Raw genomic sequence first — 23,502 nt, forward strand, 5'->3', positions numbered from 1 at the left:
CAAATTAGTAGGTTATAGATCAGGTTGTGTAATATAAACCCTAGGGTAACCATAAAGAAGGTATTTTAAAAATATATATATAGAAACAGATATGTAAAAAGGATCAGTTAGATGTATCAAAAAAGAAACCTCTATAAAGAAAAAAAGGTTGCAATAAAAGAAAAGAGAGACAAAAGATATGACATATAATAACAAAAGGACAAAAGGGCTGATTAAGTACTACTTTTTCAGTAAAATCATTGAATGTTAATGGATTAAACTCCCCAACCAAAAGACATAGACTGGCTGGAGGGATTAAAAAAAAAAAAATGGCATGATCCAACTATGTTTTTTACATGAGACTCTCTTAGACCCAAAGACACAAATAAGTTGAAAGTGAAAGGAAGGAAAATGATATTCCAGGCAATTAGTAATCAAATAAGAGTTATGTAGCCTTATTAATATTGGACAAAATAGACTTTAATTCAAAAGCTGTTATAAGACACAAATGAAATGGGCAATCCACCAAGAAGAAATAATCAAACATTTTTTAACTTAACCACGGTGCCCCAAAATACATGAGGCAAAAATGAAGGAAGAAATAGACACCTTTACAGTAATATTTGTAGACTACAATACACCATCCTGATCAAAAGATAGAACATCTAGATAGAAGATCAACAAAGAAACAGAGAACTTGAATAATATGATAAATTAAGACCTAACAGACATATGTAGAACACTGCACCCCAAAAACAGCAGGATAAACATTCTTCTTAAGTGTACATGGATCGTTCTCCAGGATAGACCATATGTTGGGTCACAAAACCAGTCTTGATAAATTTTAAAAGACTGAAATTATACAAAGCATCTGCTCTGACCATTACAGAATGAAGCTGGAAATCAATTGTAGACAGAGAACTGGAAAACTCACAAATATATGGAAGTTAAAAAACACTCGCAGACAAAAGGTCAAAGAAGAAATTACAAGGAAAAGCAGTAAATTGAGATGAATGAAAACAAGAACACAACATATCAAAACTTACGAGATGCAGCAAAGGCAGTGCTGAGAGGGAAATTTACAGCCATAAATGGTTATATTAAAAAAGAAGAGCTAAAATCAAAGCCCTAATTGCTCACCTGAAGAATCTAGAAAAAGAACAGCAATCTAATCCCAAAGCAAGCAGTAGGAAAGAAATAAAAGAATGAAGCAGAAATAAATGAAATAAGAATAAAAAATAATAGAGAACATTAACAAAATTAGGGACAATAATAGGTGGGTATGGGAATTTTTTCTGTTGGAATAATGAAAATGTTCTAAAAATGACTGAGAGTATGACAGCACAACTCTGTGATGAAACTGAGAGCCACTGAGTGTACACTTTGGATGGAGTATATAAGACAGAGGACTGGAAAACACTGTGATAGATGTGGTAGATGATGGACTGTGGTTAACAGTACAAATATGAGTGTTCTCTCATGAACTAAGACAAATGTACAATACTACAATATGGTGTTAATAATAAGGTGGTTTATGGAAAAAAACCACACAAACGTAAGCTTTGGACTAAAGTTAGCAGTAAAATTTTGATGATGTTCTTTCATAATTTGTAACAAATGCTCCACAATGACAAAAGTTGTTGGTGGTAAGGTGATGTACAGTTATTCTGTATGCTATGTATGATTGTTTTATAAGCTCACAATTTCTCTAATATAAATTTTTAAAAAAATTTTAGGTTGGTTCTTTGAAAAGATCAATAAAATTGACAAACCCTTACCGAGACTAACAAAGAAGATGCAAATAAATAAAATCAGAAATGAAAGGGGAGACATTATGACTGACCCCACAGAAATAAAAAGATCATATGAGGATACTTTGAAGAAAAGTATGACAACAAATTAGACAACCTAGATGATATGGGCAAATTCCTAAAAACACACAAACAACCCACCCTGACTTCAGAAGAAACAGAAGACCTCAACAGACCAATTATAAGCAAAGAGATTGAATCAGCTGTCAAAAACCTCCCAACAAAGAAAGACCCAGTACCAAATGGCTACATAGGTAAATACTATCAAACATTACAAGAAGAATTAATACTGATCCTTCTCAAAGTCTTCCAAAAATTGAACAGGAGGGAACCTACCTAACTAATTCTATGAAGTCATCATCACCCTGATACCAAAGCCAGGTAAAGAAACTACAAGACAAGATGATTACAGATCAATTTCTCTAAACAATATAGATGCCAAAATCCTCTACAAAATACTTGCAAATTAAATTCAATAGCACATTAAAAGAAATATACACCATGATCAGGTGTATCAAAAATCTAAACAAAATACTTGCTAATAGAATCCAACAGCATATCATAAGAATTATATACCATGACCAAGTGGGATTTATTCCAGTTATCTAAAAGTAGTTCAATATAAGAAAATCAATTAATGTAATATACCTTATTAACAAAATGAAAGGGGAAAAAAACACATTATCATCTCAACTGACAAAGAAAAGGTATTTGAAAAAATTTTAACATGCTTCTTGATATAAATACTTAGAAAAAATAGGAATAGAAGGAAATGCTCTCAACATAATAAAGGGCTTGTAAGAAAAACCTACCGTTAACAAACATACTCAATGATGAAAGACTGAAAGCTTTCCCTCTAATATCTGGAACAAGGCAAGGATTACCATTGTCACCACTGTAACTCAACCTGTGGTGGAGGTTCTAGCCAGGGCAATTAGGCAAGACAAAGAAATAAATGGCATCCAAACTGGAAAGGAAAAATTAAAACTTTCACTGTTTGCAGATGACATGATCCTATATATAGAAGTCCGCAAAAAATTACAACAAAGCTACTAGAGCTGACAAACGAATTCAGCAAAGCAATGGGGTACAAGATCAACATGCAAAAATCAGGGTTGTTTCAATACACTATGAGTATTCTCATAGTATTCAATACACTATGAGTAATCTGAGGAGGAAATCAAGGGGGAAAATTCCATTTACAATAGCAACTAAAATAATCAAATACCTAGGAATAAATTTGAACAAAGATGTAAAGGACTTATACAAATAAAATTACAGAACTTTGCTAAAAGAAATGAAAGAAGATATAAATAAATGGAAGAATATTCCATACTAATGGATTGGAAGACTAAATATTGTTAAGATGTCAATTCTACCCAAACTTATTTACAGATTCAATGCAATCTCAATCAAAATTATAACAGCCTACTTTGCAGAAATGGAAAAGCCAATCATCAGATTTATATGGAAGGATAAGAGGCCCTGAATAGCTAAATCCATCTTTAAAAAGAACAGAGTTGGAGGACACACTTCCTGACTTTTAAGCTTATCACAAAGCTACAGTTGTCAAAACAGCATGGTGGGGGAGCAACTGTGATTCTAGCAATTAAGTGCCTGCCTTCCACATGGGAATTCCCGGGTTTGGTTCCCAGTGACTCGTAAAGAAGATGAGCAGACACCACAATGAGCAGATGCTGCAACCAGCAAGACACCTCAACCAGCAAGATGCCACAATGAGCAAGATGCCACAATAAGCAGATGCTACAACAAGCAGATGCTGCAACGAGAAGCTGCAATTGCAGCAATGAGCAGATGCTGCAACAAGCAGAGGTGCAATGAGCAGACAATGCAACCAGAAGGGAGTGGAAATGGCTCAAGTAGTTGGGCACTTGGTTCCCACGTGGAAGGTCCCAGGTGTGGATCCCACTGTCTCCTAAAGGAGAAGACCAGACAATGAGCAGACAGAAGAGGCAGCCATCTGAGGGGCAGGGAATAAAAGTAATAAAACAACAAAACACAGAACAGCATGTTACTGGCACAAGGGTGGACATACAGACCAATGGAATCAAATTGAGAATTCAGACCCTCACATAATTAATTTTTGACAAATCTGTCCAAGTCCACTCAATTGGTACAGAAAAGTCTCTTCAACAAATGGTGCTGGAAAACTGGATATCCACATGCAAAAGAATAAAGGAGAACCCCTATAGCATACCATATACAAAAATTAACTGAAAGTAGATCAAAGACTAAATATAAGAACCAGGAACATAAAACTCCTAAAAGAAAATATAGGGAAGCATCTTCAGGATCTTGTACTAGGCAATGGTTTCTTAGACTTTACCCTCAAAGCTCAAGCAATAAAAGAAAAAGAGGAATGGGACCTCATCAAAATTAAAGACTCTTGCACAAAAGGACGTACCACAAAAGTGAAAAGACAACTGACTCACTGCAAGAAAAATGTGGAAACCATGTATCTGATAAGGACTTAATATCCAGACTATATAAAGAAATCCTAGAACTCAACAACAAAAATTCAATCAATAAATGAACAAAAGACTCAAAATAGATATGTCTCCAAAAAGGATATACAAATGGCTAAAAAGTACATGCAAAGATGCTCAACTCCATTAGTTATTAGGGAAGTTAAAATTATAATTAGATACCATTTCATACCCAAGAGAATGGCTACTATTAAAAAAGGGTGGTGGTGGAAATAAGTGTTAGAGAGGAAGTGGAGAAATAAGAACACTCATTCATTGTTGCTGGGAATATAAAATGGTGCAGTCACTGTGGAAGATAATTTGATAGTTCCTTAGAGAAAGTATAGAATTACCACATGTCCCAGCAATCTCTCTAATAGGTATAAACCAAAAGAATTGAAAGGAGGGACTCAGATATTTTCACACCTATGTTCACAGTTGCATTATTCACAATTAACAAAAGACAGAAGCCACCCCAGTATCCCTCAACCAATGAATATATAAAAAAAACTGTGTTATACACATACAACAGACTATTATTCAGCATTAAAAAGGAATGAAATTCCGGTTCATGTAACAACAAGGATGAACCTTCAAGACATGTTGAATGAAATAAGCCAGATACAGAAGGACAAATACAGTATGGGCTCACTGATTTGAAATAATTAGAATAAGCAAACTCATAGAATTAAAATCTAGAATATAGGTTACTAGGGGCTGGCTTGGTGATAGGGAATAAGGAATTGATGCTTAATTTGTATAGAATTTCTATTAGGCTGACTGTAAAATTCTGGAAATAGTGATAATGATAGCACAACATTGTAAGTTTAATAATAGCACTGAATTATATATGTGAATTTGGTTAAAAAGTGAAATTTTAGGTTATATATATGTTATTAGAATAAAATTTTTAGAAAAATAGGACCATACAACTCAGTGAATCCTACTGTAAACGATGGCTTATAGATAATAATACAACTATAAAAATGTGCTTTCATGAATTATAACAAATATACCAGACTAATGCAAGGATGATATATGGGAAAAAACACACCCTAATATAAACTATGGACTATGGTTATAGTATTCTTTTATCAATGGCAATAAAGGTACTACACTCATGCCAAGGGGTAATAATGGGGAGGGGATAAAGGAAACACTTTTTTTCTACATAATTTTTCTGTAAACCTACAATTTCTCTAATTAAAGCAAATTTTTAAAAATCCCAATAGCTTTTGAAAAGAGGATGGCAGAATTCAGGTGAGAGAAATATGGAGTGATTATCAATTCTGCACCATCATTTTGATGGAAACCAGAGTTAGAAAAATGACTCCTGTCTGGAGTTCAGAGTACAGAAAGGAAACCAACGCAAAGAAAGGTATGATGAATGGTGCCAAGTGCTTACACAGAGGCCCCAAGAGGAGCCACAGGAGATGGAAGAGCAGGTACATACCTCTGCCTTGGGAGGGAGGTGGAAGGGTTCACTGAGAAGGCAAGGCTTAAAAAGAAAGAACCTCCAAGTGAAGAGGGAAGAGATGGCTTAGGCAGAGAATATGAGGACACAGGGCATGGCATGCCCAGAGACTGGCAATGAGTTCAGTGTGGCTGGAGCTCCGGGTACACAGCAAAGTGGTGGATGACCAGGCTGTAGGCCAGCTTGTGAGGCCAGAATGAGGACTGAACCTTTATCCTGGAGAAGATAGGGAGCCAGCAACCTATTCTAAGCAGGGATCTGATGAAGTAGAGATGCAAAACTGCAAGTAGGGAAATGAGTCTAAAACAGCCCAGACATGAGATGACACGGCCCAGGCCAAGGAAGTAGAGAAGGAGCTGGGAATGAAGAGGATGGACTTGAGAAGATTTTAAGAAGGAAAATCTACAGGACTGGATGATTATGCTATGGTGGAGGACACAAAGGAGTGAAGGATGACTTCTGAATTCTGACTTGGGAATTTTGCAAGTTTGTGCATGTTGCAATGACTGTGGAGCACCCTAGCACAGTCCCTGGCCAGAAGACACTGAAACAATGGTCCCTCTTAGGAGCAAAGAAAGAAAAGAGTCAGGAGAGAGTGGTATCATGCAAGTCACAAGAGAAAGTAGTTATTAATATTAATTACAGCCTGGAACACAAATAATACAACCAGAGGAGAGTCCATTAAATGTGTTGACAGGCTCCTCAACAGCACTTTCAGCAGACAGGTGGAGGAAAGAATACGCACGAGAAACATCAACCAGAGCAGAGAATTTACCTTGGTCCTATACCTGCCAAGGAGAAGGCAAGAAGACATAATGAAGACGTTGGTGGAAGCAGATGTAGCTTAAGTGGTTGAGCACCTACTTCCCATATGGGAGGTCTTGGGTTCAGTCCCACGTGCCTCCTGAAAACAATATCAAACAACAAACAAAAGTACCAAGAGCCAGTGTGGCTCAGTGGTTGAGCACTAGCTTCCTACTTCCCATGTACGAGGTCCCGGGCTCATTCACCAGCCCCAGGACCTCAAAAAAAAAAAAAAAAGAAAGAAAAAAGAAGTCATTGGTAACCTGCATGATCCCACATCCCAGCTCTGACTTCAATGCCTCAATTACCCCAATCTAGACCTCCCTGTTTCCTAATCTTCTTCCCCATCCCTCCTGCTTCCATTGACAATTAGCTCAAGGGTGTTGACACAAGAGTTCCCCCAGATATGGTTCCACAATGGGAACAAAATACAGATGAAATGCAATCATGCCAACTATTTTTTTTTTTTGAGTAATATGGTAATAGTAAAATCATTCTTACATGTTTAGGTCTTTATATAAAGTTCTAATTTATACTCTGAATGCCAAAATGTCCTCAGCCCACATTACATACTGGACGTAGTATGTATAGACCTGATGTAGTGGGTGGGTTGAAAAGTATCCCCCAAAATTCATGTCCACCCAGACCTTCAAAATGTGATCTTATTTGGAAATAGGGTCTTACAGCTGTAACTAAAGTGAAGATTGAAATGAACTCATACTGAATTAGAATGGGCCTTTTGTCCAATAAGAGTGCCCTTGACAGAAAAGGACACACAGGAAAGAAGGCCACCTGAAGATGAGGCAGAGATTGGAGTGATGCATCTATAAGGTAAGGAACAGCAAGGGTTGTCAGGAGCCAACAGAAGCTAGGAAGAGAAGTATGGAACAGATTCTCCCTCAGTCTCCAGAAAGGAAACAACCCTGATGACACCCCAATACCCAAATTTTGCCTCCAGAGAAAATAAATTTGTTATTTTAAGAAAAAAAAAATTCAGCCATCTTCTCTGTTGGAATGTTTGCTATATAATTTGAGACATTTAGCATATCAATACTGATAGAAAGGCATATTTACTAAAACTGGACCACACTATCAAAAAAAAAAAACTGAAAAACAAAACAAATAAAAAATATATATACAAAAGTTACATGCACATATATAAATTCATTGAAACAGATCTGGAAAGATACTGCACACCAAACCACCAAACTAATAGCAGCAATTAAATCTAGGATAGAGAATGGGACTGGTGATATCTGCACTGTTTTCATATACTTCTAGTAAAATTAAAAATAAATGTGAATAGATACAGACTTTTAAAATCAGCATATATAAAATCCTTATTTTTTAGCTGTCATGTTAAAGAAAGGCAATTTTAAACATTTATTCAACTCAATCAAGAGCCTATGACCCAAAGAGATTCAAGTCATAGAAAGTAGTCTGAAAACCTGAGAAGCTCTGGTGGGGTCATCAAACATCCTTCATGTATTACATCAAAGACAAAAACTCGGCCACGACATAGTACCACGATGTGACTTGGGGAACGCCCTTCAAACTCTGAAATGAGGAAGAGAAAACACAAGACTAAAATCTCCAAAAGTTAAATAAGAGTAAAGCTGAATATTTATATCCAATAGGGGGAAAAAAGCATTCCTCTAATATTTTATTATCATATTAGAAATATACCACATGAACAAAAACACATTAAATGGAGTTTCAATTATTATATGAATGCACACTCTTGAAACTTGTCCATGTGAAACATCTATAAATCCATTGGAGTTTCAAATATTTGTATATGCTGAAAATTGATTCTATTATTCCTTTGGCATACTCTAACTCCCTGAGAACTGTTTGTTTGACTGTAAATCTCAGACTATTCTGATTTAGTCCCATTTTTCAGGTACAAGTCCTTTTGCCTCTATGATTCAGCCAAGGGTCTTCCTGTATGCCCCTTCCCTCTACAAAAGGGAAAAGGAAGAAGTAGTTAGACAACAAAGAAGACCTAACACTGACACTGGAAGATAATTTACTGAGTCATATTACATACAAGAGACTGTGTTAACTGCTTTATGTGTAATATTCATGAAATCTACACATCAACTATGAGGTAGGGCAATCTCCTGATAACACTATTGTTTTTTCCCTTTTATTCTATTTTCCTAAAACCTAGAATGTAGGGTATTCTCCTGCCCTTCCATAACTACTTCCATACCATTTCCCTCTCTTCTTTTAAATATCTGCAGATCCCTTTATGTAACAAGTAGGTCTCAAAAAGGGCTTTTGATTTTTTTATTTTAAGTAACCTTAAATCCATCTGAATCTTAATTCTCCTGTGCCATGTAACATATGCACAGGTTCTAGAGATTAAGACATGCCATCTTTGGGAAGGGGGGATTATTCTGCTACCAAGGCTGGCTGGTAAGAATAAGAAAAGAGTTTAATAGCAGAGAATGAGGAGAGAATAAAATGAAAAAAGGATACAGCAAGGTAGTGCTGAGCCCATTTGAGGTTTCACTAACACCAGTGAGTGAGATTTTGTGCTTTTTTTCTCTAGCCAAGTAAATTGCTAGAATAGGTATTTCTGATATGCAGAAGAAAAACAGAATTTTTTTTTTTTAAGATTTATTTTTCTTTATTTCTCCAACCCCCACCCCGGTTGTCTGCTCTCTGTGTCCATTCGCTGTGTTCTTCTGTGACTGCTTCTGTCCTTATCTGCAGCACGGGAATCTGTGTTTCTTTTTGTTGCATCATCTTGTTGATGTCAGCTCTCTGTGTGGGCGGTGCCATTCTTAGGCAGGCTGCACTTTGTCTTTCACGCTGGGTGGCTGTCCTTACGGGGCGCACTCCTTGCGCGTGGGGCTCCCCTACGTGAGGGACACCCCTGCATGGCACGGCACTCCTTGTGTGCATCAGCACCGTGCACACACCAGCTCCACACGGGTCAAGGAGGCCCAGGGTTTGAACCACAGACCTCTCATGTGGTAGGCGGATGCCCTATCCATTGGGCCAAATCTGCTTCCCCAGAATGGAATTTTAAAGTGTTAAGGTTTTATTAGATTAATACAAATGGGGAATGGAGGGGCAAAAATTTGAATGTCTTTACAAGGAAGTGATTACAGTAAAGAACTACAGAAGGAAGTGAAAATGGTGGGGGTTGGGGGAATGGAAATGTGAAGAGAGAGGTAGGTCACTGAATTATAGGTCCTGATGGAGCCAAGGAAACAGCTGAGGTGGGATAGTAGAGGAAGTAAGTTATGGAGAAGCGGCAGAGATTAGAGTGAGATGCTTAAAATTACAATAGAAGATGGAGTTTTTGGTAATAAAAAGACCTAGGGCATGACCATAAAAGCGAGCAGTTGCTTGAGAAGTGGAGGACCAGATTCCTAGAGGTAGAAAGTGAGGTAAACAGAAGGCAACGGGTCATCTACAATTGGAAGCTAAATTATCTAGAATGTGACTGACATTGTAATGGAAAGAAAGAGCATGAGACTGGTGCTAAGACATTCAATGAATGAGGGGGACTGATTAGGAAGAAAGTCACCGCAATGATGAATAGCAATGATATAATCTGATGCATATTTTCTTTTGAAAGAGCTCAAGTTATAGAAAGAAAGGAGAACTGAAAAGGCAACAGTACATAAAGAGGACACCAAATCCTCCAATATGCCCTATAGTACTAAAGTATAGGAAGAAAAAAATCCCCTATTTTCCTCAGATGGTTACTAATGAAGAAATGAATTCAAAGACTAAGCAGTTTTCAGTAACACTATATTTTAGAAGGAAACAGTAACTTTCAAAAAAAAGATTAAGGATACAAGGGATTTTACTGATCATGAGTTTCAGAAAATTCAATGGAAGCAACTGGGGAAGAGAAGGAAGAATAAAAGTAGTGTGGAACTTGGGTCAAATTAGAATATGCACAAATTCCTGAATCCAGATGATGAGGGATGACATGGTGTCTAAGCTGGCAGAACTGCTACCACAAATATCACAATGGATTAGCTTAAACAATGGGAATTTATTGGCTAATGGTTTTGAGGCTAGGAAAAATCCAAAATCAAGATAACGGCAAAGCTTGCTTTCTCCCCAAAGATTCATGTTCTGGTGCTGGCTGTCAGCAATCCTTTGGATTCCTTGGCTTCTATTTCTGCCTCCCTCACATGGCAATGTCCTCTCCTTTCCTCTCTTCTGTGGCTTTTGGGTTCTCTTGATAAAGCCTGCAGGAATCTGGGTTAAGACCCAAACTCATTCAGTTGGGCCACACTTTGCAATGGGTTTACACCCACAGGGACATGGATTACGAACATATGTGTGTTTGGGTACATAATCCAACCTCCACACAAGGAAAGCCTGAACTTCTTGGACAAAATGAAGTAGATGGGAGGAGAGACATAACAGAATTAGTCTTGTTTCTTGGGGATAGGTTAAAAAAAATTAGTTCTAATTATAGTCTCTTTACTGAAATTAGTCTCTTAGTCTTAAGACTAAAAAAGAGCTAGTCTTAAGACTAAGAGGGCATTCTGTCCTCCCCCTCAACATGTAATTTCTCTGTTTTCTCCTTATCTAGGATAGATTCTATGGCCCACCCTTATAACTTTTCCCTTGCAAAACCCTCTAAATCCTTTACCCTGTCTTTATCTGCACCTGTCCCTGAATGTTTCTGAAGAAAACAGCACATGATCTACTCTAAATTTAAATTTATGAACACATCTCAAGTGGATTCTCAGCAATGTCCAGCAACCTACATTTCCATAGCTTGTTTGCTTTTCCTGCTTTCACTATGGAAAACAGAAGCAATTCATCAGGCTATCCTGTTCTTCCTACCACACAACTGGCAAATCTGCCTGCAGCTGGATACACACTTGCTGCTTTCCTTTCCATTTTCTCCCCTCCTTGTTCCTATCAAAGACCAACCCCTTCACCATTTCTGCTCTTGACCTTCTCAGCTCTTGTCTGCTCAGTGACTTTGTTCCTTATCTTCCTCCTGCATTATTTTTCCCTCTCTCCTAAATGATTACTAGGATGTAATAGCACCCATCCTTAAGAAAAAAAAGTCAAAACAAATATTTTAAAACTTCCCAGTGCAAATCAAAACAAACTTTTTTTTGCAAACATTACTTCCAACTATTGTCTCCACTTCAATGGTTTGCTTTCAATCCCCCTAGTTGAGCTTCCTTCCCCAATTTCCACTAAGACTGCTCCTATTCAAGGTCACCCTCTGTCCATATCATGTTCACAAATCCAGTGGTCACTTCTTAATTTTTATCTCATTAAACCTCTCAGGAGCATTAGATAAAACATTTTACTTTCTTGGCTTCTGGGGGATCAATGTCCTGGTGTTTTCTTCCTATCTGCCTAAGGCCCCTGTGCTGGCTCCTCCTCTTCTGACCACCATGTACTGTACTGAATTGCATGACGGCCCAGTACTTTTCCCCTCTCATACCCACGTATATGTGTTTCAAAAGTGATCTTAGCTACCCTTTGGCTTGAAAAATGATTCCTATGCTGATGCCTCCTAAAGCTATATATGCAGTTCTGAATTCACCCCACAACTCCACACCTGTATTCAAAAGCCTTCTTTAATTTCCACTTAGATGTCAAAAAGGTATCTTAAACTCAACATACTCTAAAAGATCTCTTGATTTTTTTCCCTATGGCATCTCCTTTCAATTTTTCTCATCTCAGGAATCACCTCTATCCACCTTGTTAGTTGCTCAAGCCAAATATCTTGAAGTCATCTACAATTGCTTTTTCTTTTAGATCTCACATCCAAACTATGAATAATTGTGCTATCTCCAATTGTAAAATAAATCTAGAATCTGAAAACTTTCACGACCTCCACGCTCTCACCCTAGTATAAGCCATAATTATAGTTCACCTGAATTATAACAATCTTCAAATTGCTCTCCCTGCTTCTACATTTGTCTCTCCCCTAAAATTCTACACTTCGAAGAGCAGGCAGGAAGACGTTTTAAAAATATACATCTCATCACTTACACCCTTACTTAAAACTCACTAAAAGCTTCTTTTAACATTTTAAATAAAAGCCAAAAACCTTATTTTGGCTTACAAAGTACTTTATGTTCTAAAGCCTCTAGTCACCTCTCCAGTCTGCCCTTTTCTCCCTTGCCTACTCTGCTCCATCCATATTGTCCTCCAAAACAGCCAGATTTATTCCTGTGTGGGGAATTCCCTATCAAAACCAAAAATGAAAAACAAAACAAACAAAAACAACAAATAAACAAAAAAGCCAAAAATTTATGCTGGTGCATCCTATCATTCTGATCCTCATTGAGGACTTCCCGACTGCCTAATCCATAACATCCACCCAGTTACCTTATTTGAATTTGTTATACAACCTTTGCCAGTTATGTGTTCTATATTCATTGCCTCAGTTTTTATCCCTATCTACTCTCCTTTACATAGACATAATCAAAGAATATAAGAGGACAGTTTAAACCATTCCCATTTTAGACACAGTAACTTAAAGGAGTTACCTTGTCTAAGGACATACCTACTAAGTGATAAAGACTGAATCAAGGGAAGCGAACTTGGCCCAGTGGTTAGGGCGCCCGTCTACCACATGGGAGGTCTGCGGTTCAAACCCCAGGCCTCCTTGACCCGTGTGGAGCTGGCCCATGCGCAGTGCTGATGTGCGCAAGGAGTGCCCTGCCACGCAGGGGTGCCCCCTGCGCAGGGGGGCCCCATGCGCAAGGAGTGCACCCTATAAGGAGGGCCCCATGCGCAAGGAGTGCACCCTATAAGGAGAGCCACCCAGCATGAAAGAAAGTGCTGCCTGTCCAGGAATGGTGCCGCACACACAGATATCTGACATAACAAGATGACGCAACAAAAAGAAACACAGATTCCTGTGCTGCTGACAACAGAAGCAGACAAAGAAGAATACACAGCAAATAGACACAGAGAACAGACAAATGGGGCGGGCAGGAAGGGGAGAGAAATAAATAAATAAATCTTTAAAAAAAAAAAAAGACAATTAAAAACCAGGTCTAAAGAGGAATGGGTGTGGCTTGGTGGTTAGGCTTCTGCTTCCCATGAACGAGGTTCTGGGGTCAATCCCCACTACCTCCCTAAAAAAATAACATCAAAACAGGCCTATTGATGGTAGTTCTTCACTAATATCCATAATGTATCTCACTACTACTGCTTTCTCCTCTTCATTTTTTCCATTCATATTTGGTCACAAAATACTGTGCCAAGAATAACCCAGTTTCCCTAAAACTTCCCTTTAATCCTTTCACTTGCAACATCAAGGTTAATGTGTATCCATTAAGGTTTAATTTCTTAAGCATTTAAAAAGGTTTACAATGTTCCTATAATGCCCCCATAAAACACCTATTTTTCCCTCTCCCTCCCCTCAGAACCTCCGGTGGCCACTGCCTCCACATCAACGATGACAGATACAGGCCATTATATATTTTGTCATAACTTACAAAATTGTGAGGGACAGAGTGTAAACTATAAGGTAAGCTATAATCCACAGTTAGTGGGAATGCTTTAATACATATTCCTCAGTTGTAACAAATGCACCACACTAATCAAAGATGTTGTTAATGTGAGAAAGTGTGGGAGGGGTAGGGAGCATGGGAATCTCCTATATTTTTTATGTAACATTTATGCAATCTAAAACATCTTTAAAAATTTTTTTTAATTTATTTAAAAAAAGAAAATACAATGGTTTACAAAGAAGCATTGAATTCTGCATAAAAATGCACTCAAATCCTACCTTTAAATTATGAATATAATTGATTATAAAACTTTTGCTTTTAAGTAAAATTTTATATGGAAAGAATATTTCCATTCATAGCTTATAATTAATACAGAATATAATTGTCATTAAATTTATAAAAAGTAAAAATTCCTGAAAAGGAAATCAGCAGCAGCAACAATAGCATTTGCAATTTCAAAATGTTAAAACACCAAGCAGAATTTGCCATTAAACTGAAAGTAAGAACAAAAACCTTAATAAGTCATTCTGAAATCATGTGCTTCCAAGAAGACTGAAACCAGGCTCTCACCTTTTATAAGTGGGGGAATAAAAAGCATACTAAAAAAAAAATTTATATATATATATATAAAGAGAGAGAGAAAGAGAGAATTCAGATAATAAAGAAGGAGGTGGGAAGAAAAGCATCCAGATCATATGCTCCAGGATTTCCATAATAATCTGATTCATAATTCCATTCTTCGATTAAATTTTCAATCATGATACAATATAAGCATCAGGTTTGTATTCAACCATGTCATTTAAGATACAATTTAGAAAATCCATTCCCTTAAGTTTCATCCAAACTAATCAAAATCACTCAATGATAAGGTTCATAGAAAGCCTTTAATCAGTCAAAATAATATGCTCCTAGTGTCATAAAAGAAATTACACCAGAGCTACATGAATCCAGTTACTTTTAAAAGTATGTTTTTTCTACTTACCAGTCTTAAAATAACTAATAATTGAATCTCTAGTAATTCCCGGAACCTTGCAAGTAGAAAATAGCCTTTGGAATTGATTCATATCTAGTGGAATATTTCCAACTTTTTGAACAGGTACTTTTTCTCTATTAAAACAAAAAAAAGTAATTTAATAAAGAAGTTATTATAAAATCAAACAGTTGCAAATGCAATATTCATTCCCAAAAAAGTTGACTTCAACATTTTGCTACGTGAGACTTTGGGTAAATCAGTTACTAAATTTATGTAAATGCCCTTACTTTCTTAATAGCTGCCAGTAGTTCAAGTTATACCAAAGAGCTATACTTCCTCTTTCTAACTGAGTGCCTTCCTTGGGAGGCCAGAAGTGTTCACAATATCCTGGACAACCTGCAAAGTTGACATTCAGCTGTGATGGCATGCGAACATCCAGGTAGGCAACATTCAGCCACCACTCTTCCAGCTAAAAGAAATTAAGAACAAGAACAGAAATAGAAAAGCAGTTACAAATATTGTAGATATTAATCCAACTACATCAATAATCACTCTAAATGTGAATGGTTTAAATATACCAATTTTAAGACAGATTAACAAAGTGGAAAGAAAAATCAAAACTCAACTATATATTGTCCACAAGAAAAACACATTAAATATAAAGACTCTGAGAGATTGGAAAGTGGATGTAGATCAACAGATAGAGCGCCCGCCTACCATATAGGAGGTCCAAGGGTTCGATACCCAGGGTTTTCTGGCTCGTGTGGTGAGCTGGCCTATGTGCAGTACTGCTGCATGCAAGGAATGTCGGCCCACGCAGGGATGTCCCTGTGTAAGGGTGACCCCCATGCACAAGGAGTGGCCCCTGCACAAGGAGAGCCACCCCGCACAAAACCGCAGCCTACCCAGGAGTGGTACAACACACGTGGACAGCTGACACAGCAAGATGATGCAACAAAAAGAAACAGATCCCCAGTGCTGTCTGATGAGACTATAAGCAGACACACAAGAATACACAGCAAATGGATACAGAGAACAGACAATGGGGGGGGAGAGAAATAAATAAATCTTTTTAAAAAAAAAGACTGAGAGATTAAACATAAAGGGTGATGAAAAATATACCATGCAAACACTAAAGAAAAGAAAGAGAGTAGCTATGCTAATTTCACACAAAGCAGATTTCAAAGCAAGGAAATTTATCAGGGATAAAGAGGAAGTAGTACATAATGATAAAGAGGCCAATTCTCAAATAAGACAAAATAATTCTGAATGTCTATGCACTTAACAACAGTGTGTCAAAATTCACAATGCAAAAACTGACAGAGCTGCCAACGAGAAACAGACAAACCACTATTATAGATCCAGGCAGAGTATCAGTAAGGCTATTGTTGAACTGAACAGCAGCATCAATAAGCTGAATCTAATCGGCATTTACAGAATATTTTATCCAACAACAGCAGAATACACATTCCTCTTAAATTCACATGGAACCTTCACCAAGATAAACCATATCCTGAGCCATCTAAACAAATCTAAAATAGAAATCATACAAAGTATGCTCTTAAACCTAAAATAGAAATCATACAAAGTATGCTCTTAAACTATAATGGAAGTAAACTAGAAATCAATAACAGAAAGATAGCTAGAAAAACCCCAAATACTGGAGATTAAACAACATAAGGCTAAATAATCATGAGTCAAAGAAAAAGTATCAAGAGAAGTTTAAAATATTTCAAATTAAAAGTAAATGAAATTACAACTTACCAAAATTTGTGGGATGCAACACAAAGTGCACAGAGGAAAATTTATAGCACTGAACACTCATATAAAAAAGGCATGACCTAGGGAAGTGGCTGTGGCTCAATCAGTTGGGCTCCCATCTACCATATAGGAGGCCCTGGGTTTGCATCCTGGTGCCTCCTTGAAGGAGGCTCTCCCACCAGCGGAGAGCCGACTCAGCAAGGTGACGCAACAAAAAGGGAGACAAGCAGAAACACTGAAGAATGCACAGCGAATGGACACAGAGAGCAGACAACAAGCAAACCACAGGGGTGGGGTGGGGGGTCAGAAATAAATTTTAAAAAAATAAAAAATAAATAAAAAAGCACGACCTAAAATAACTTAAGCTTCTATCTTAGGAATCTTGAAAAAGAGCAAATTAAATCCAAAATAAGCAGAAGAAAAAGAAAGATGTCAATTCTACTCAAAGAGATTTACAGATTCAACACAATCCCAATCAAAACTCCAGTATCCTTCTTTGCAGAAATAGAAACGCCAATCATCAACTTTATACGGAAGGGTAAGGGGCCCCAAATAGTCAAATCCACCTTGAAAAAGAACAAAGCTGAGGGACTCACACTTCCCAATCTTAGAACATATTACAAAGCCATAGTAATCATTTAGCATGGTACTGGCACAAGGACAGACATATACACCAATGGAGTCAAGTTGAGAGCTCAGAAATCAATCCTCACATTTATGGCCAACTATTATTTGACAAGAGTGCCAAGGCGACACAATTGAGAAAGAATGGTCCTGAGAAAACTGGATGTCCACATGCAACAGAATGAAGGAGGGTCCCTATCTCCCATTACATACAAAAATCAACTCAAAATGGATCAAAGACCTAAATAAAAGAACCAGAACTCTAAAAGTCCTAAGAGAAAATATAGGGAAGCATCTTCAGGACCTTGTGATATACAATGGTTTCTTAGACTTCATGCCAAAAGCATGAGCAACAAAAGGAAAAACAGATAAATGGGACCTAATCAAAATTAAAAACTTTTGTGCAACAAATGACTTTATCATGTAAAAAAAAAAAGACAGTCAACTTACTTAATGAGAGAAAATATTTGGAAACCAAATATTTTATAAGGGATTAATATCCATAACATATAGAGAAATCCTACACTCAGCAACAACAACAAAAAAAACAATTTAAAAATGGGCAAAAGACACGAATTTAAAGAAGATATATAAATAGCCAAAAAGTACATGAAAAATTGCTCAACATCATTAGCTATTAGGACAATGCAAATCAAAACTACAATGAGATACCATTTCACACCTACTAGAATGGCTTTTAAAAAAGGGACATAACGTTGGAGAGGATGTGGAGAAATGGGAACATTTATTCATTGTTGTAAATGTAAAATGGTATGGCCACAGTTGAAGACAGTTGGGCAGACCCTCAGAATTAAGTATAAAATTAACATATAACCCAGCAATCCCACTTCTAGGTATATAGCCAAAAGAATTGAAAGCAGAAATTCGAACAGATGTTTGCACACAGATGTTCACAGTGGCATTATTCACAATTGCCGAAAGATGGAAGCAACCCATTGTCCATCAACCAATGAATGGATAAACAAAATATGGTACACGCAAGGGGTAGAAGACTCATTTATAACTTCCCTACACATGATTTTTAATCCCTTTTATGTGAGCCTATAATTAGCACAATACGCATTAGATATATGTCTCAGAGATTTAAATCTTCAGTCTCATATGTAAGTTGAGCCCTGAATCTCAGAAGAGTTGCAGCCAACACTACCCCCCTGGACTTGCCCAGGACAACTAACAAAAGGATGATGATGGACAATGCCCATCCCCAAAACAGAGTGTATCTACAACTGCTAGCAAAACAGTTCCTTCCATCTGCCCCATAATATCTAAGCTCCCTCTCATTCTAAGGCAGAAAACGCATCACTATCCCAAAGTTGTCAAGGGTGAGGAATGAACAAACTTAAGGGGGGAATACAACCATGGACAAATTAAATTTATTAATATTGTAGTAATGGAAGAATATGTAATATTGTTATAAATGGGTGAACATAGGGCACTTTTAGGGCACTGGAATTAAGTGTAAAGCACAATATAATCTATAGACCTTGGTTAGCAGCAATGCTTCAATATTTATTCATCAATTATAACAAACATACCACACAATTGTAAGATGTTTTTACTAGGGGAAGATGTGGGAAGGGAAGAAGGAAGGGTTTATGGGAAATGCTTATACTTTCGATGTAACTTTCCTTGTAATCTAGAGCTTCTTTGAAAATAAAGCTTAAAAAAAGATTTAAAAAATTAAGCATAGAGGAAGAAATAAATGAAACAATAATTAATGTGGGAATAATAAATTAGATTGCTGGGAAACGGACTTAGCCCAGTGGTTAGGGCGTCCGTCTACCACATGGGAGGTCCACGGTTCAAACCCAGGGCCTCCTTGACCCGTGTGGAGCTGGCCCATGCGCAGTGCTGATGCGTGCAAGGAGTGCCCTGCCATGCAGGGGTGTCCCCCGCGTAGGGGAGCCCCACGCGCAAGGAGTGCGCCCGTAAGGAGAGCCGCCCAGCGCCCAGGAATGGCGCCGCCCACACTTCCCGTGCCGCTGACGACAACAGAAGCGGACAAAGAAACAAAACGCAGCAAATAGAGACAGAGAACAGACAACGGGGGGGGGGGGGGGGGGATTAAAATAAATAAATAAATCTTTAGAAAATAAATAAATAAATAAATTAGATTGCTGATTTGACTAATTGAATGAACTAAGACAATTAATTGTTCAGTTCAGACAAAAATGAATGAAAAATTATCTAGATTCAAATTCCAAAAAGAAAATTTTATTTGAAATAAGTTCTTAAGAATTCAATTAACTGTGATAGTTTCTATTTTGAATCTACGATAGTCTTTATGTTTTTAAAGAATAGTACATAAAGAAAAATTAATGTTCATTTATTTGCACATACCTTATCAATTATGTAATTCCAAAACTCTAGAAATTTTTGTATACATAATGGATCTTGAAGGAAACAATTCTAAAATAACTTAAATTTTAACATTTGCTTGCTTCTGGAAAAAATCTGGATTTCTTTAGCTTGTAAAAAAGAAATCACTCAAGGCTCAAAATTGAGAATTAAAAAAATTGGGAAATATAAAATTATATTATTCCATCATACATATCAATGGCTCATAAAAAAAATCAGATTGCTTTGTATCTCTGAAGCCAGAAGATAGTTATAATCATTATTTCTAGGCTAACATAATGTTTTCTAATTATGAAAACCCATTCCCTGATTTACATTATAAAAGTAGAGAAGTAATTCAGAACTGTTACTTCTTCAGTAACTGAAGAAGTCAGACTCCTTGTAGAAAACTGAGACTATTATTACACCAGCTTCTTCTTCAATCTATCTGAAACATAAAATATTCATAACTATTTTCCACCCCCTTTTTCTCCCCTCTACTGTTTAAATATTTCTACACCACCCAAATGGCATGTTTACTTTGGTGTTTTACCTTTCTTTAGGCTATAATCACCTAACAAAATGTTTCTCTTAGGTATGGCTCCCAGATCACTTGTAGAATCAAATGTGTTGTTTGTTAAAATAAGCATTTCTGGCCCTGTTCCAGACATACAGAATTAGAATCACTGGTCCAGGGAAACCTGTACTTTAACAAGTTCCCAAAATGACAGGAGTCTATCCACAATACTCAAAAACTACCCAGAGGTAAATATTTCATTCATTCTTTTGGATAGTAATGACAACTATAATGGAAAGAATTTTTACAGTGATAATTTTTAAATGAAAACTTTGTGCATTTTATTTTTTCATTCATTTTTATCATCAATTTTTCAATAAGAACAAAAATATAACTACCCAATTTCTTTTTCCTTGTGCTCTTTCAAGTAATTTTTGTTGCAATTTTTCTCCAATTCCACTTTTAAATTCTTGAACTATTTCTTCAGTTTTCTTATATTCTTCCTCATTTGCAAATGGCTTTACTATAAAGAAAAAATATGCAATATGTGTTCAAACATCAATTATCATCAGCCACCTACATTATTATTACTTACACAAATCTTGAGACTCAGATATACAAAACACAGTATTAAATAACACAGCAGTCCAGAAATTGCAACAGCGCTACAACACGAAAATGGCTGCAAAAAAACAATGCAAAAATACAATTTTTTTAAAAAAGGTGTACATTATAGGGAGCGGATGTGGCTCAAGCAGTTGGGCACCCACCTCCCACATGGGAGGTCCTAGGTTTGGTTTCCAGTGCCTCCTAAAGAAGACAAGCAGACATGATGAGCTGATGCGACCAGCCAATGTGATGAGCCGGCACAATGAGCAGGGAACGGATGTGGCTCAAGGGGTTGGGCACCCACCTCCCACATGGGAGGTCCTGGGTTCGGTTCTGATGCCTCCTAAAGAAGATAAGCAGACGAGTGGATACAATGAGCAGAGAGAGGGAGCAGAGACAGCGAGCTGACAGATGAGGGAGCAATCTTGGGGCAGGGGGGAAGTGGATGTTATATAATCAGATAATTTTCAGAAAAAATAGTTTAAAATCATTCTGGAGACAGTTAAAATTACAAAGCTGGGACTATCCTCTAGTTGTCAGTACAATGGGAAGGTAAATCATGATTAGCCATGCATAAGAATAGACATTAAGGCATCTTTCCACTAATGTTCAATGCAAAGCTGTTATAAAGCGTACTCAGAGCAGTTTAGGGTGCCTTGTGGCCGTAATGGTTTCTTTCTGAGAAAGGACACGAGGCCCTTATCCTAATGAAAATCAAGAGTTCTGAAAATTAAGCTACAGATTTAAAAAATTAAAAATCAAGAGATCAAGAGACATTAATATCTTTTATTTTGGCCTTTTCAAAAATCTTACCTGGAAAACTGTAAAATTTAAGTAGTTGTATTCAGAGAGTTCAAGTAAAATGAATAATCAAAACCAGTGAATGATCAGTGGTTTCTGAGAAAGGAAACTAGAATTCCCAAATGAAACTAGACAAGCAAAAGGAGAAAAAGCAATAAAAAATATATCATGAGGCTTCCAGTTAAACAAAGTAAGCTGGACACAAGCATTTACGTCCACTTCTAGAACCCCACTAAAATGATAGTAAAATAATTTTAAAAAGGCAAAAAATCCACAAGGCCAAAGAAAATGAAAGAAGAGAGGACAGCAAACAAGTAACCTAACATTTTGTGAATTAGAAAACACATGGCAAATAGTGATTGAGTTAGAACTGAGAAAATGAATATCTATAACTGGGGAGAGGAGGGTAATGGGAAAAAGGGGTGGGGTTAGGTACAAACGAAGAGAAGAAAGCCAATCCCTGAAGCAGAATCCCAGAAAGGTTCAAAAATTCAAAACGCTGGGTTCCTCAAAAGTAGGGGTGAGAATGAGGCCAAAATTGGAAGATTCTTTGAAAGTCTTTAAAAGTAGCAGTCTAATTAACTAACTCATCCACAATTGTTCCTATAGATGTCCTCTGTTCCATAAAGCCAGACAACTTCCTCCACATGTCAGCATAAACCTTAAGGTTTACTCTCAGAAGTTGAACCAGACAGAACAGAACCCATGGATTTTAGGCCATAATGAGAAAAAAGGGAATTAGAGTGAAAGTGTACACACAAACAATGAGCCCTCCAGCCCCCTTCCTCTACTCAGCTCCAAAAACAGTGGTCAGGCTTACACCCTTCAGGCAAGATATGAGAGGAATCCTCTTTTGGGAAACTGATCAGTCCAAGAGAATGGAGTATTGATATTTGGGTATACCCTAATGGAAGCCTTATGCCTCTGCCTTTTCATCCTATAATAAAGCCCACTAGTTGCCAGACCCTACCTATGCACACAGAGTTCCCAATCAGCTTTTCAGGGTCTCACTCTAAAGAATAAATAAGGACCACAAGATATTTAAGGGAAGTCTCTCATGAAAAGTCAGAGAGCAAAATAAACAAAAAGGATTGACTCTATTAACCAGTAAATAGACCAAAAAGGCAAAGGTAGTAAGTAATACTGGAAGGAAAAAAATTTAGAGTAAAAAGTTTAGACCAGAAGGACCCACATCCCAGTAATAGAAGTTCTAGAAAGAGAGGAAAGAAAATTCAGAGAAAAAAATTATCAAAAAACAAACAAAACAAAACAATAGTAGGAAGGGGGAAGGGATAGTGTATATAGGAATCCCCTATATTTTTTATGTAACATTTACGTAATCTAAAGTGTCTTTAAAATTAAAATTTTTTTTAAATCAGTATTTTTAAATTCCCCAGAACTGAAGAACAAGCCTTTTTAAACTAAAAGAACCCCCTGAGTACCCACAAAAAAGAATTTTAAAAAGCAACACACCATGAAGCAGCTGTGGTTCAATCAGATAAGCTCCTGTCTACCATATGGGAGGCCTTTGGTTTGCGTCCCGGGGCCTCCTAGTGAAGGAAGGCTCGGTCCACACAAGGCGGAGCACCGCCCAGCCCACAGGCACCATGAAGCACTGACTAAGCAAGGTGTCGCAGCAAAAATAAGGGAGACAAGTGAGAACATAGAAGAGCCTGCAGCAAACAGACACAGAGCAGACAGCACACAAAAAACCACAAGGGAGGGGATTAAAAAAAAAAAAAAGCAACACACCAAGACACATCATTAAGAAATTTCAGAAAGCTAGGGATAAATAAAAGGAATTCTAAACGCATCCAGAGGGGTGCAAATGTG

At 37.2% G+C, this 23,502-nt stretch overlaps 1 protein-coding gene across 4 annotated transcripts in view; it reads right to left on the reverse strand.

The window, feature by feature from the left end:
• CROT (carnitine O-octanoyltransferase) overlaps nucleotides 1–23,502 on the reverse strand; it is a 67,032-nt gene that overhangs the window by 38,577 nt on the left and 4,953 nt on the right. For all 4 annotated transcript variants that reach the window (XM_058297074.2, XM_058297075.1, XM_071215186.1 and 1 more), the window contains exons 3-6: nucleotides 20,658–20,782; nucleotides 15,287–15,468; nucleotides 15,009–15,133; nucleotides 8,003–8,111 (exon numbers count right to left, since the gene is read on the reverse strand). In XM_058297074.2, coding sequence (XP_058153057.1) covers nucleotides 8,003–8,111; nucleotides 15,009–15,133; nucleotides 15,287–15,468; nucleotides 20,658–20,782 — 541 coding nt within the window. The remainder of the gene's footprint in view (nucleotides 1–8,002; nucleotides 8,112–15,008; nucleotides 15,134–15,286; nucleotides 15,469–20,657; nucleotides 20,783–23,502) is intronic.

This window comes from Dasypus novemcinctus, chromosome 5 (assembly GCF_030445035.2).
Source record: "Dasypus novemcinctus isolate mDasNov1 chromosome 5, mDasNov1.1.hap2, whole genome shotgun sequence".
NCBI lineage: Eukaryota > Metazoa > Chordata > Mammalia > Cingulata > Dasypodidae > Dasypus > Dasypus novemcinctus.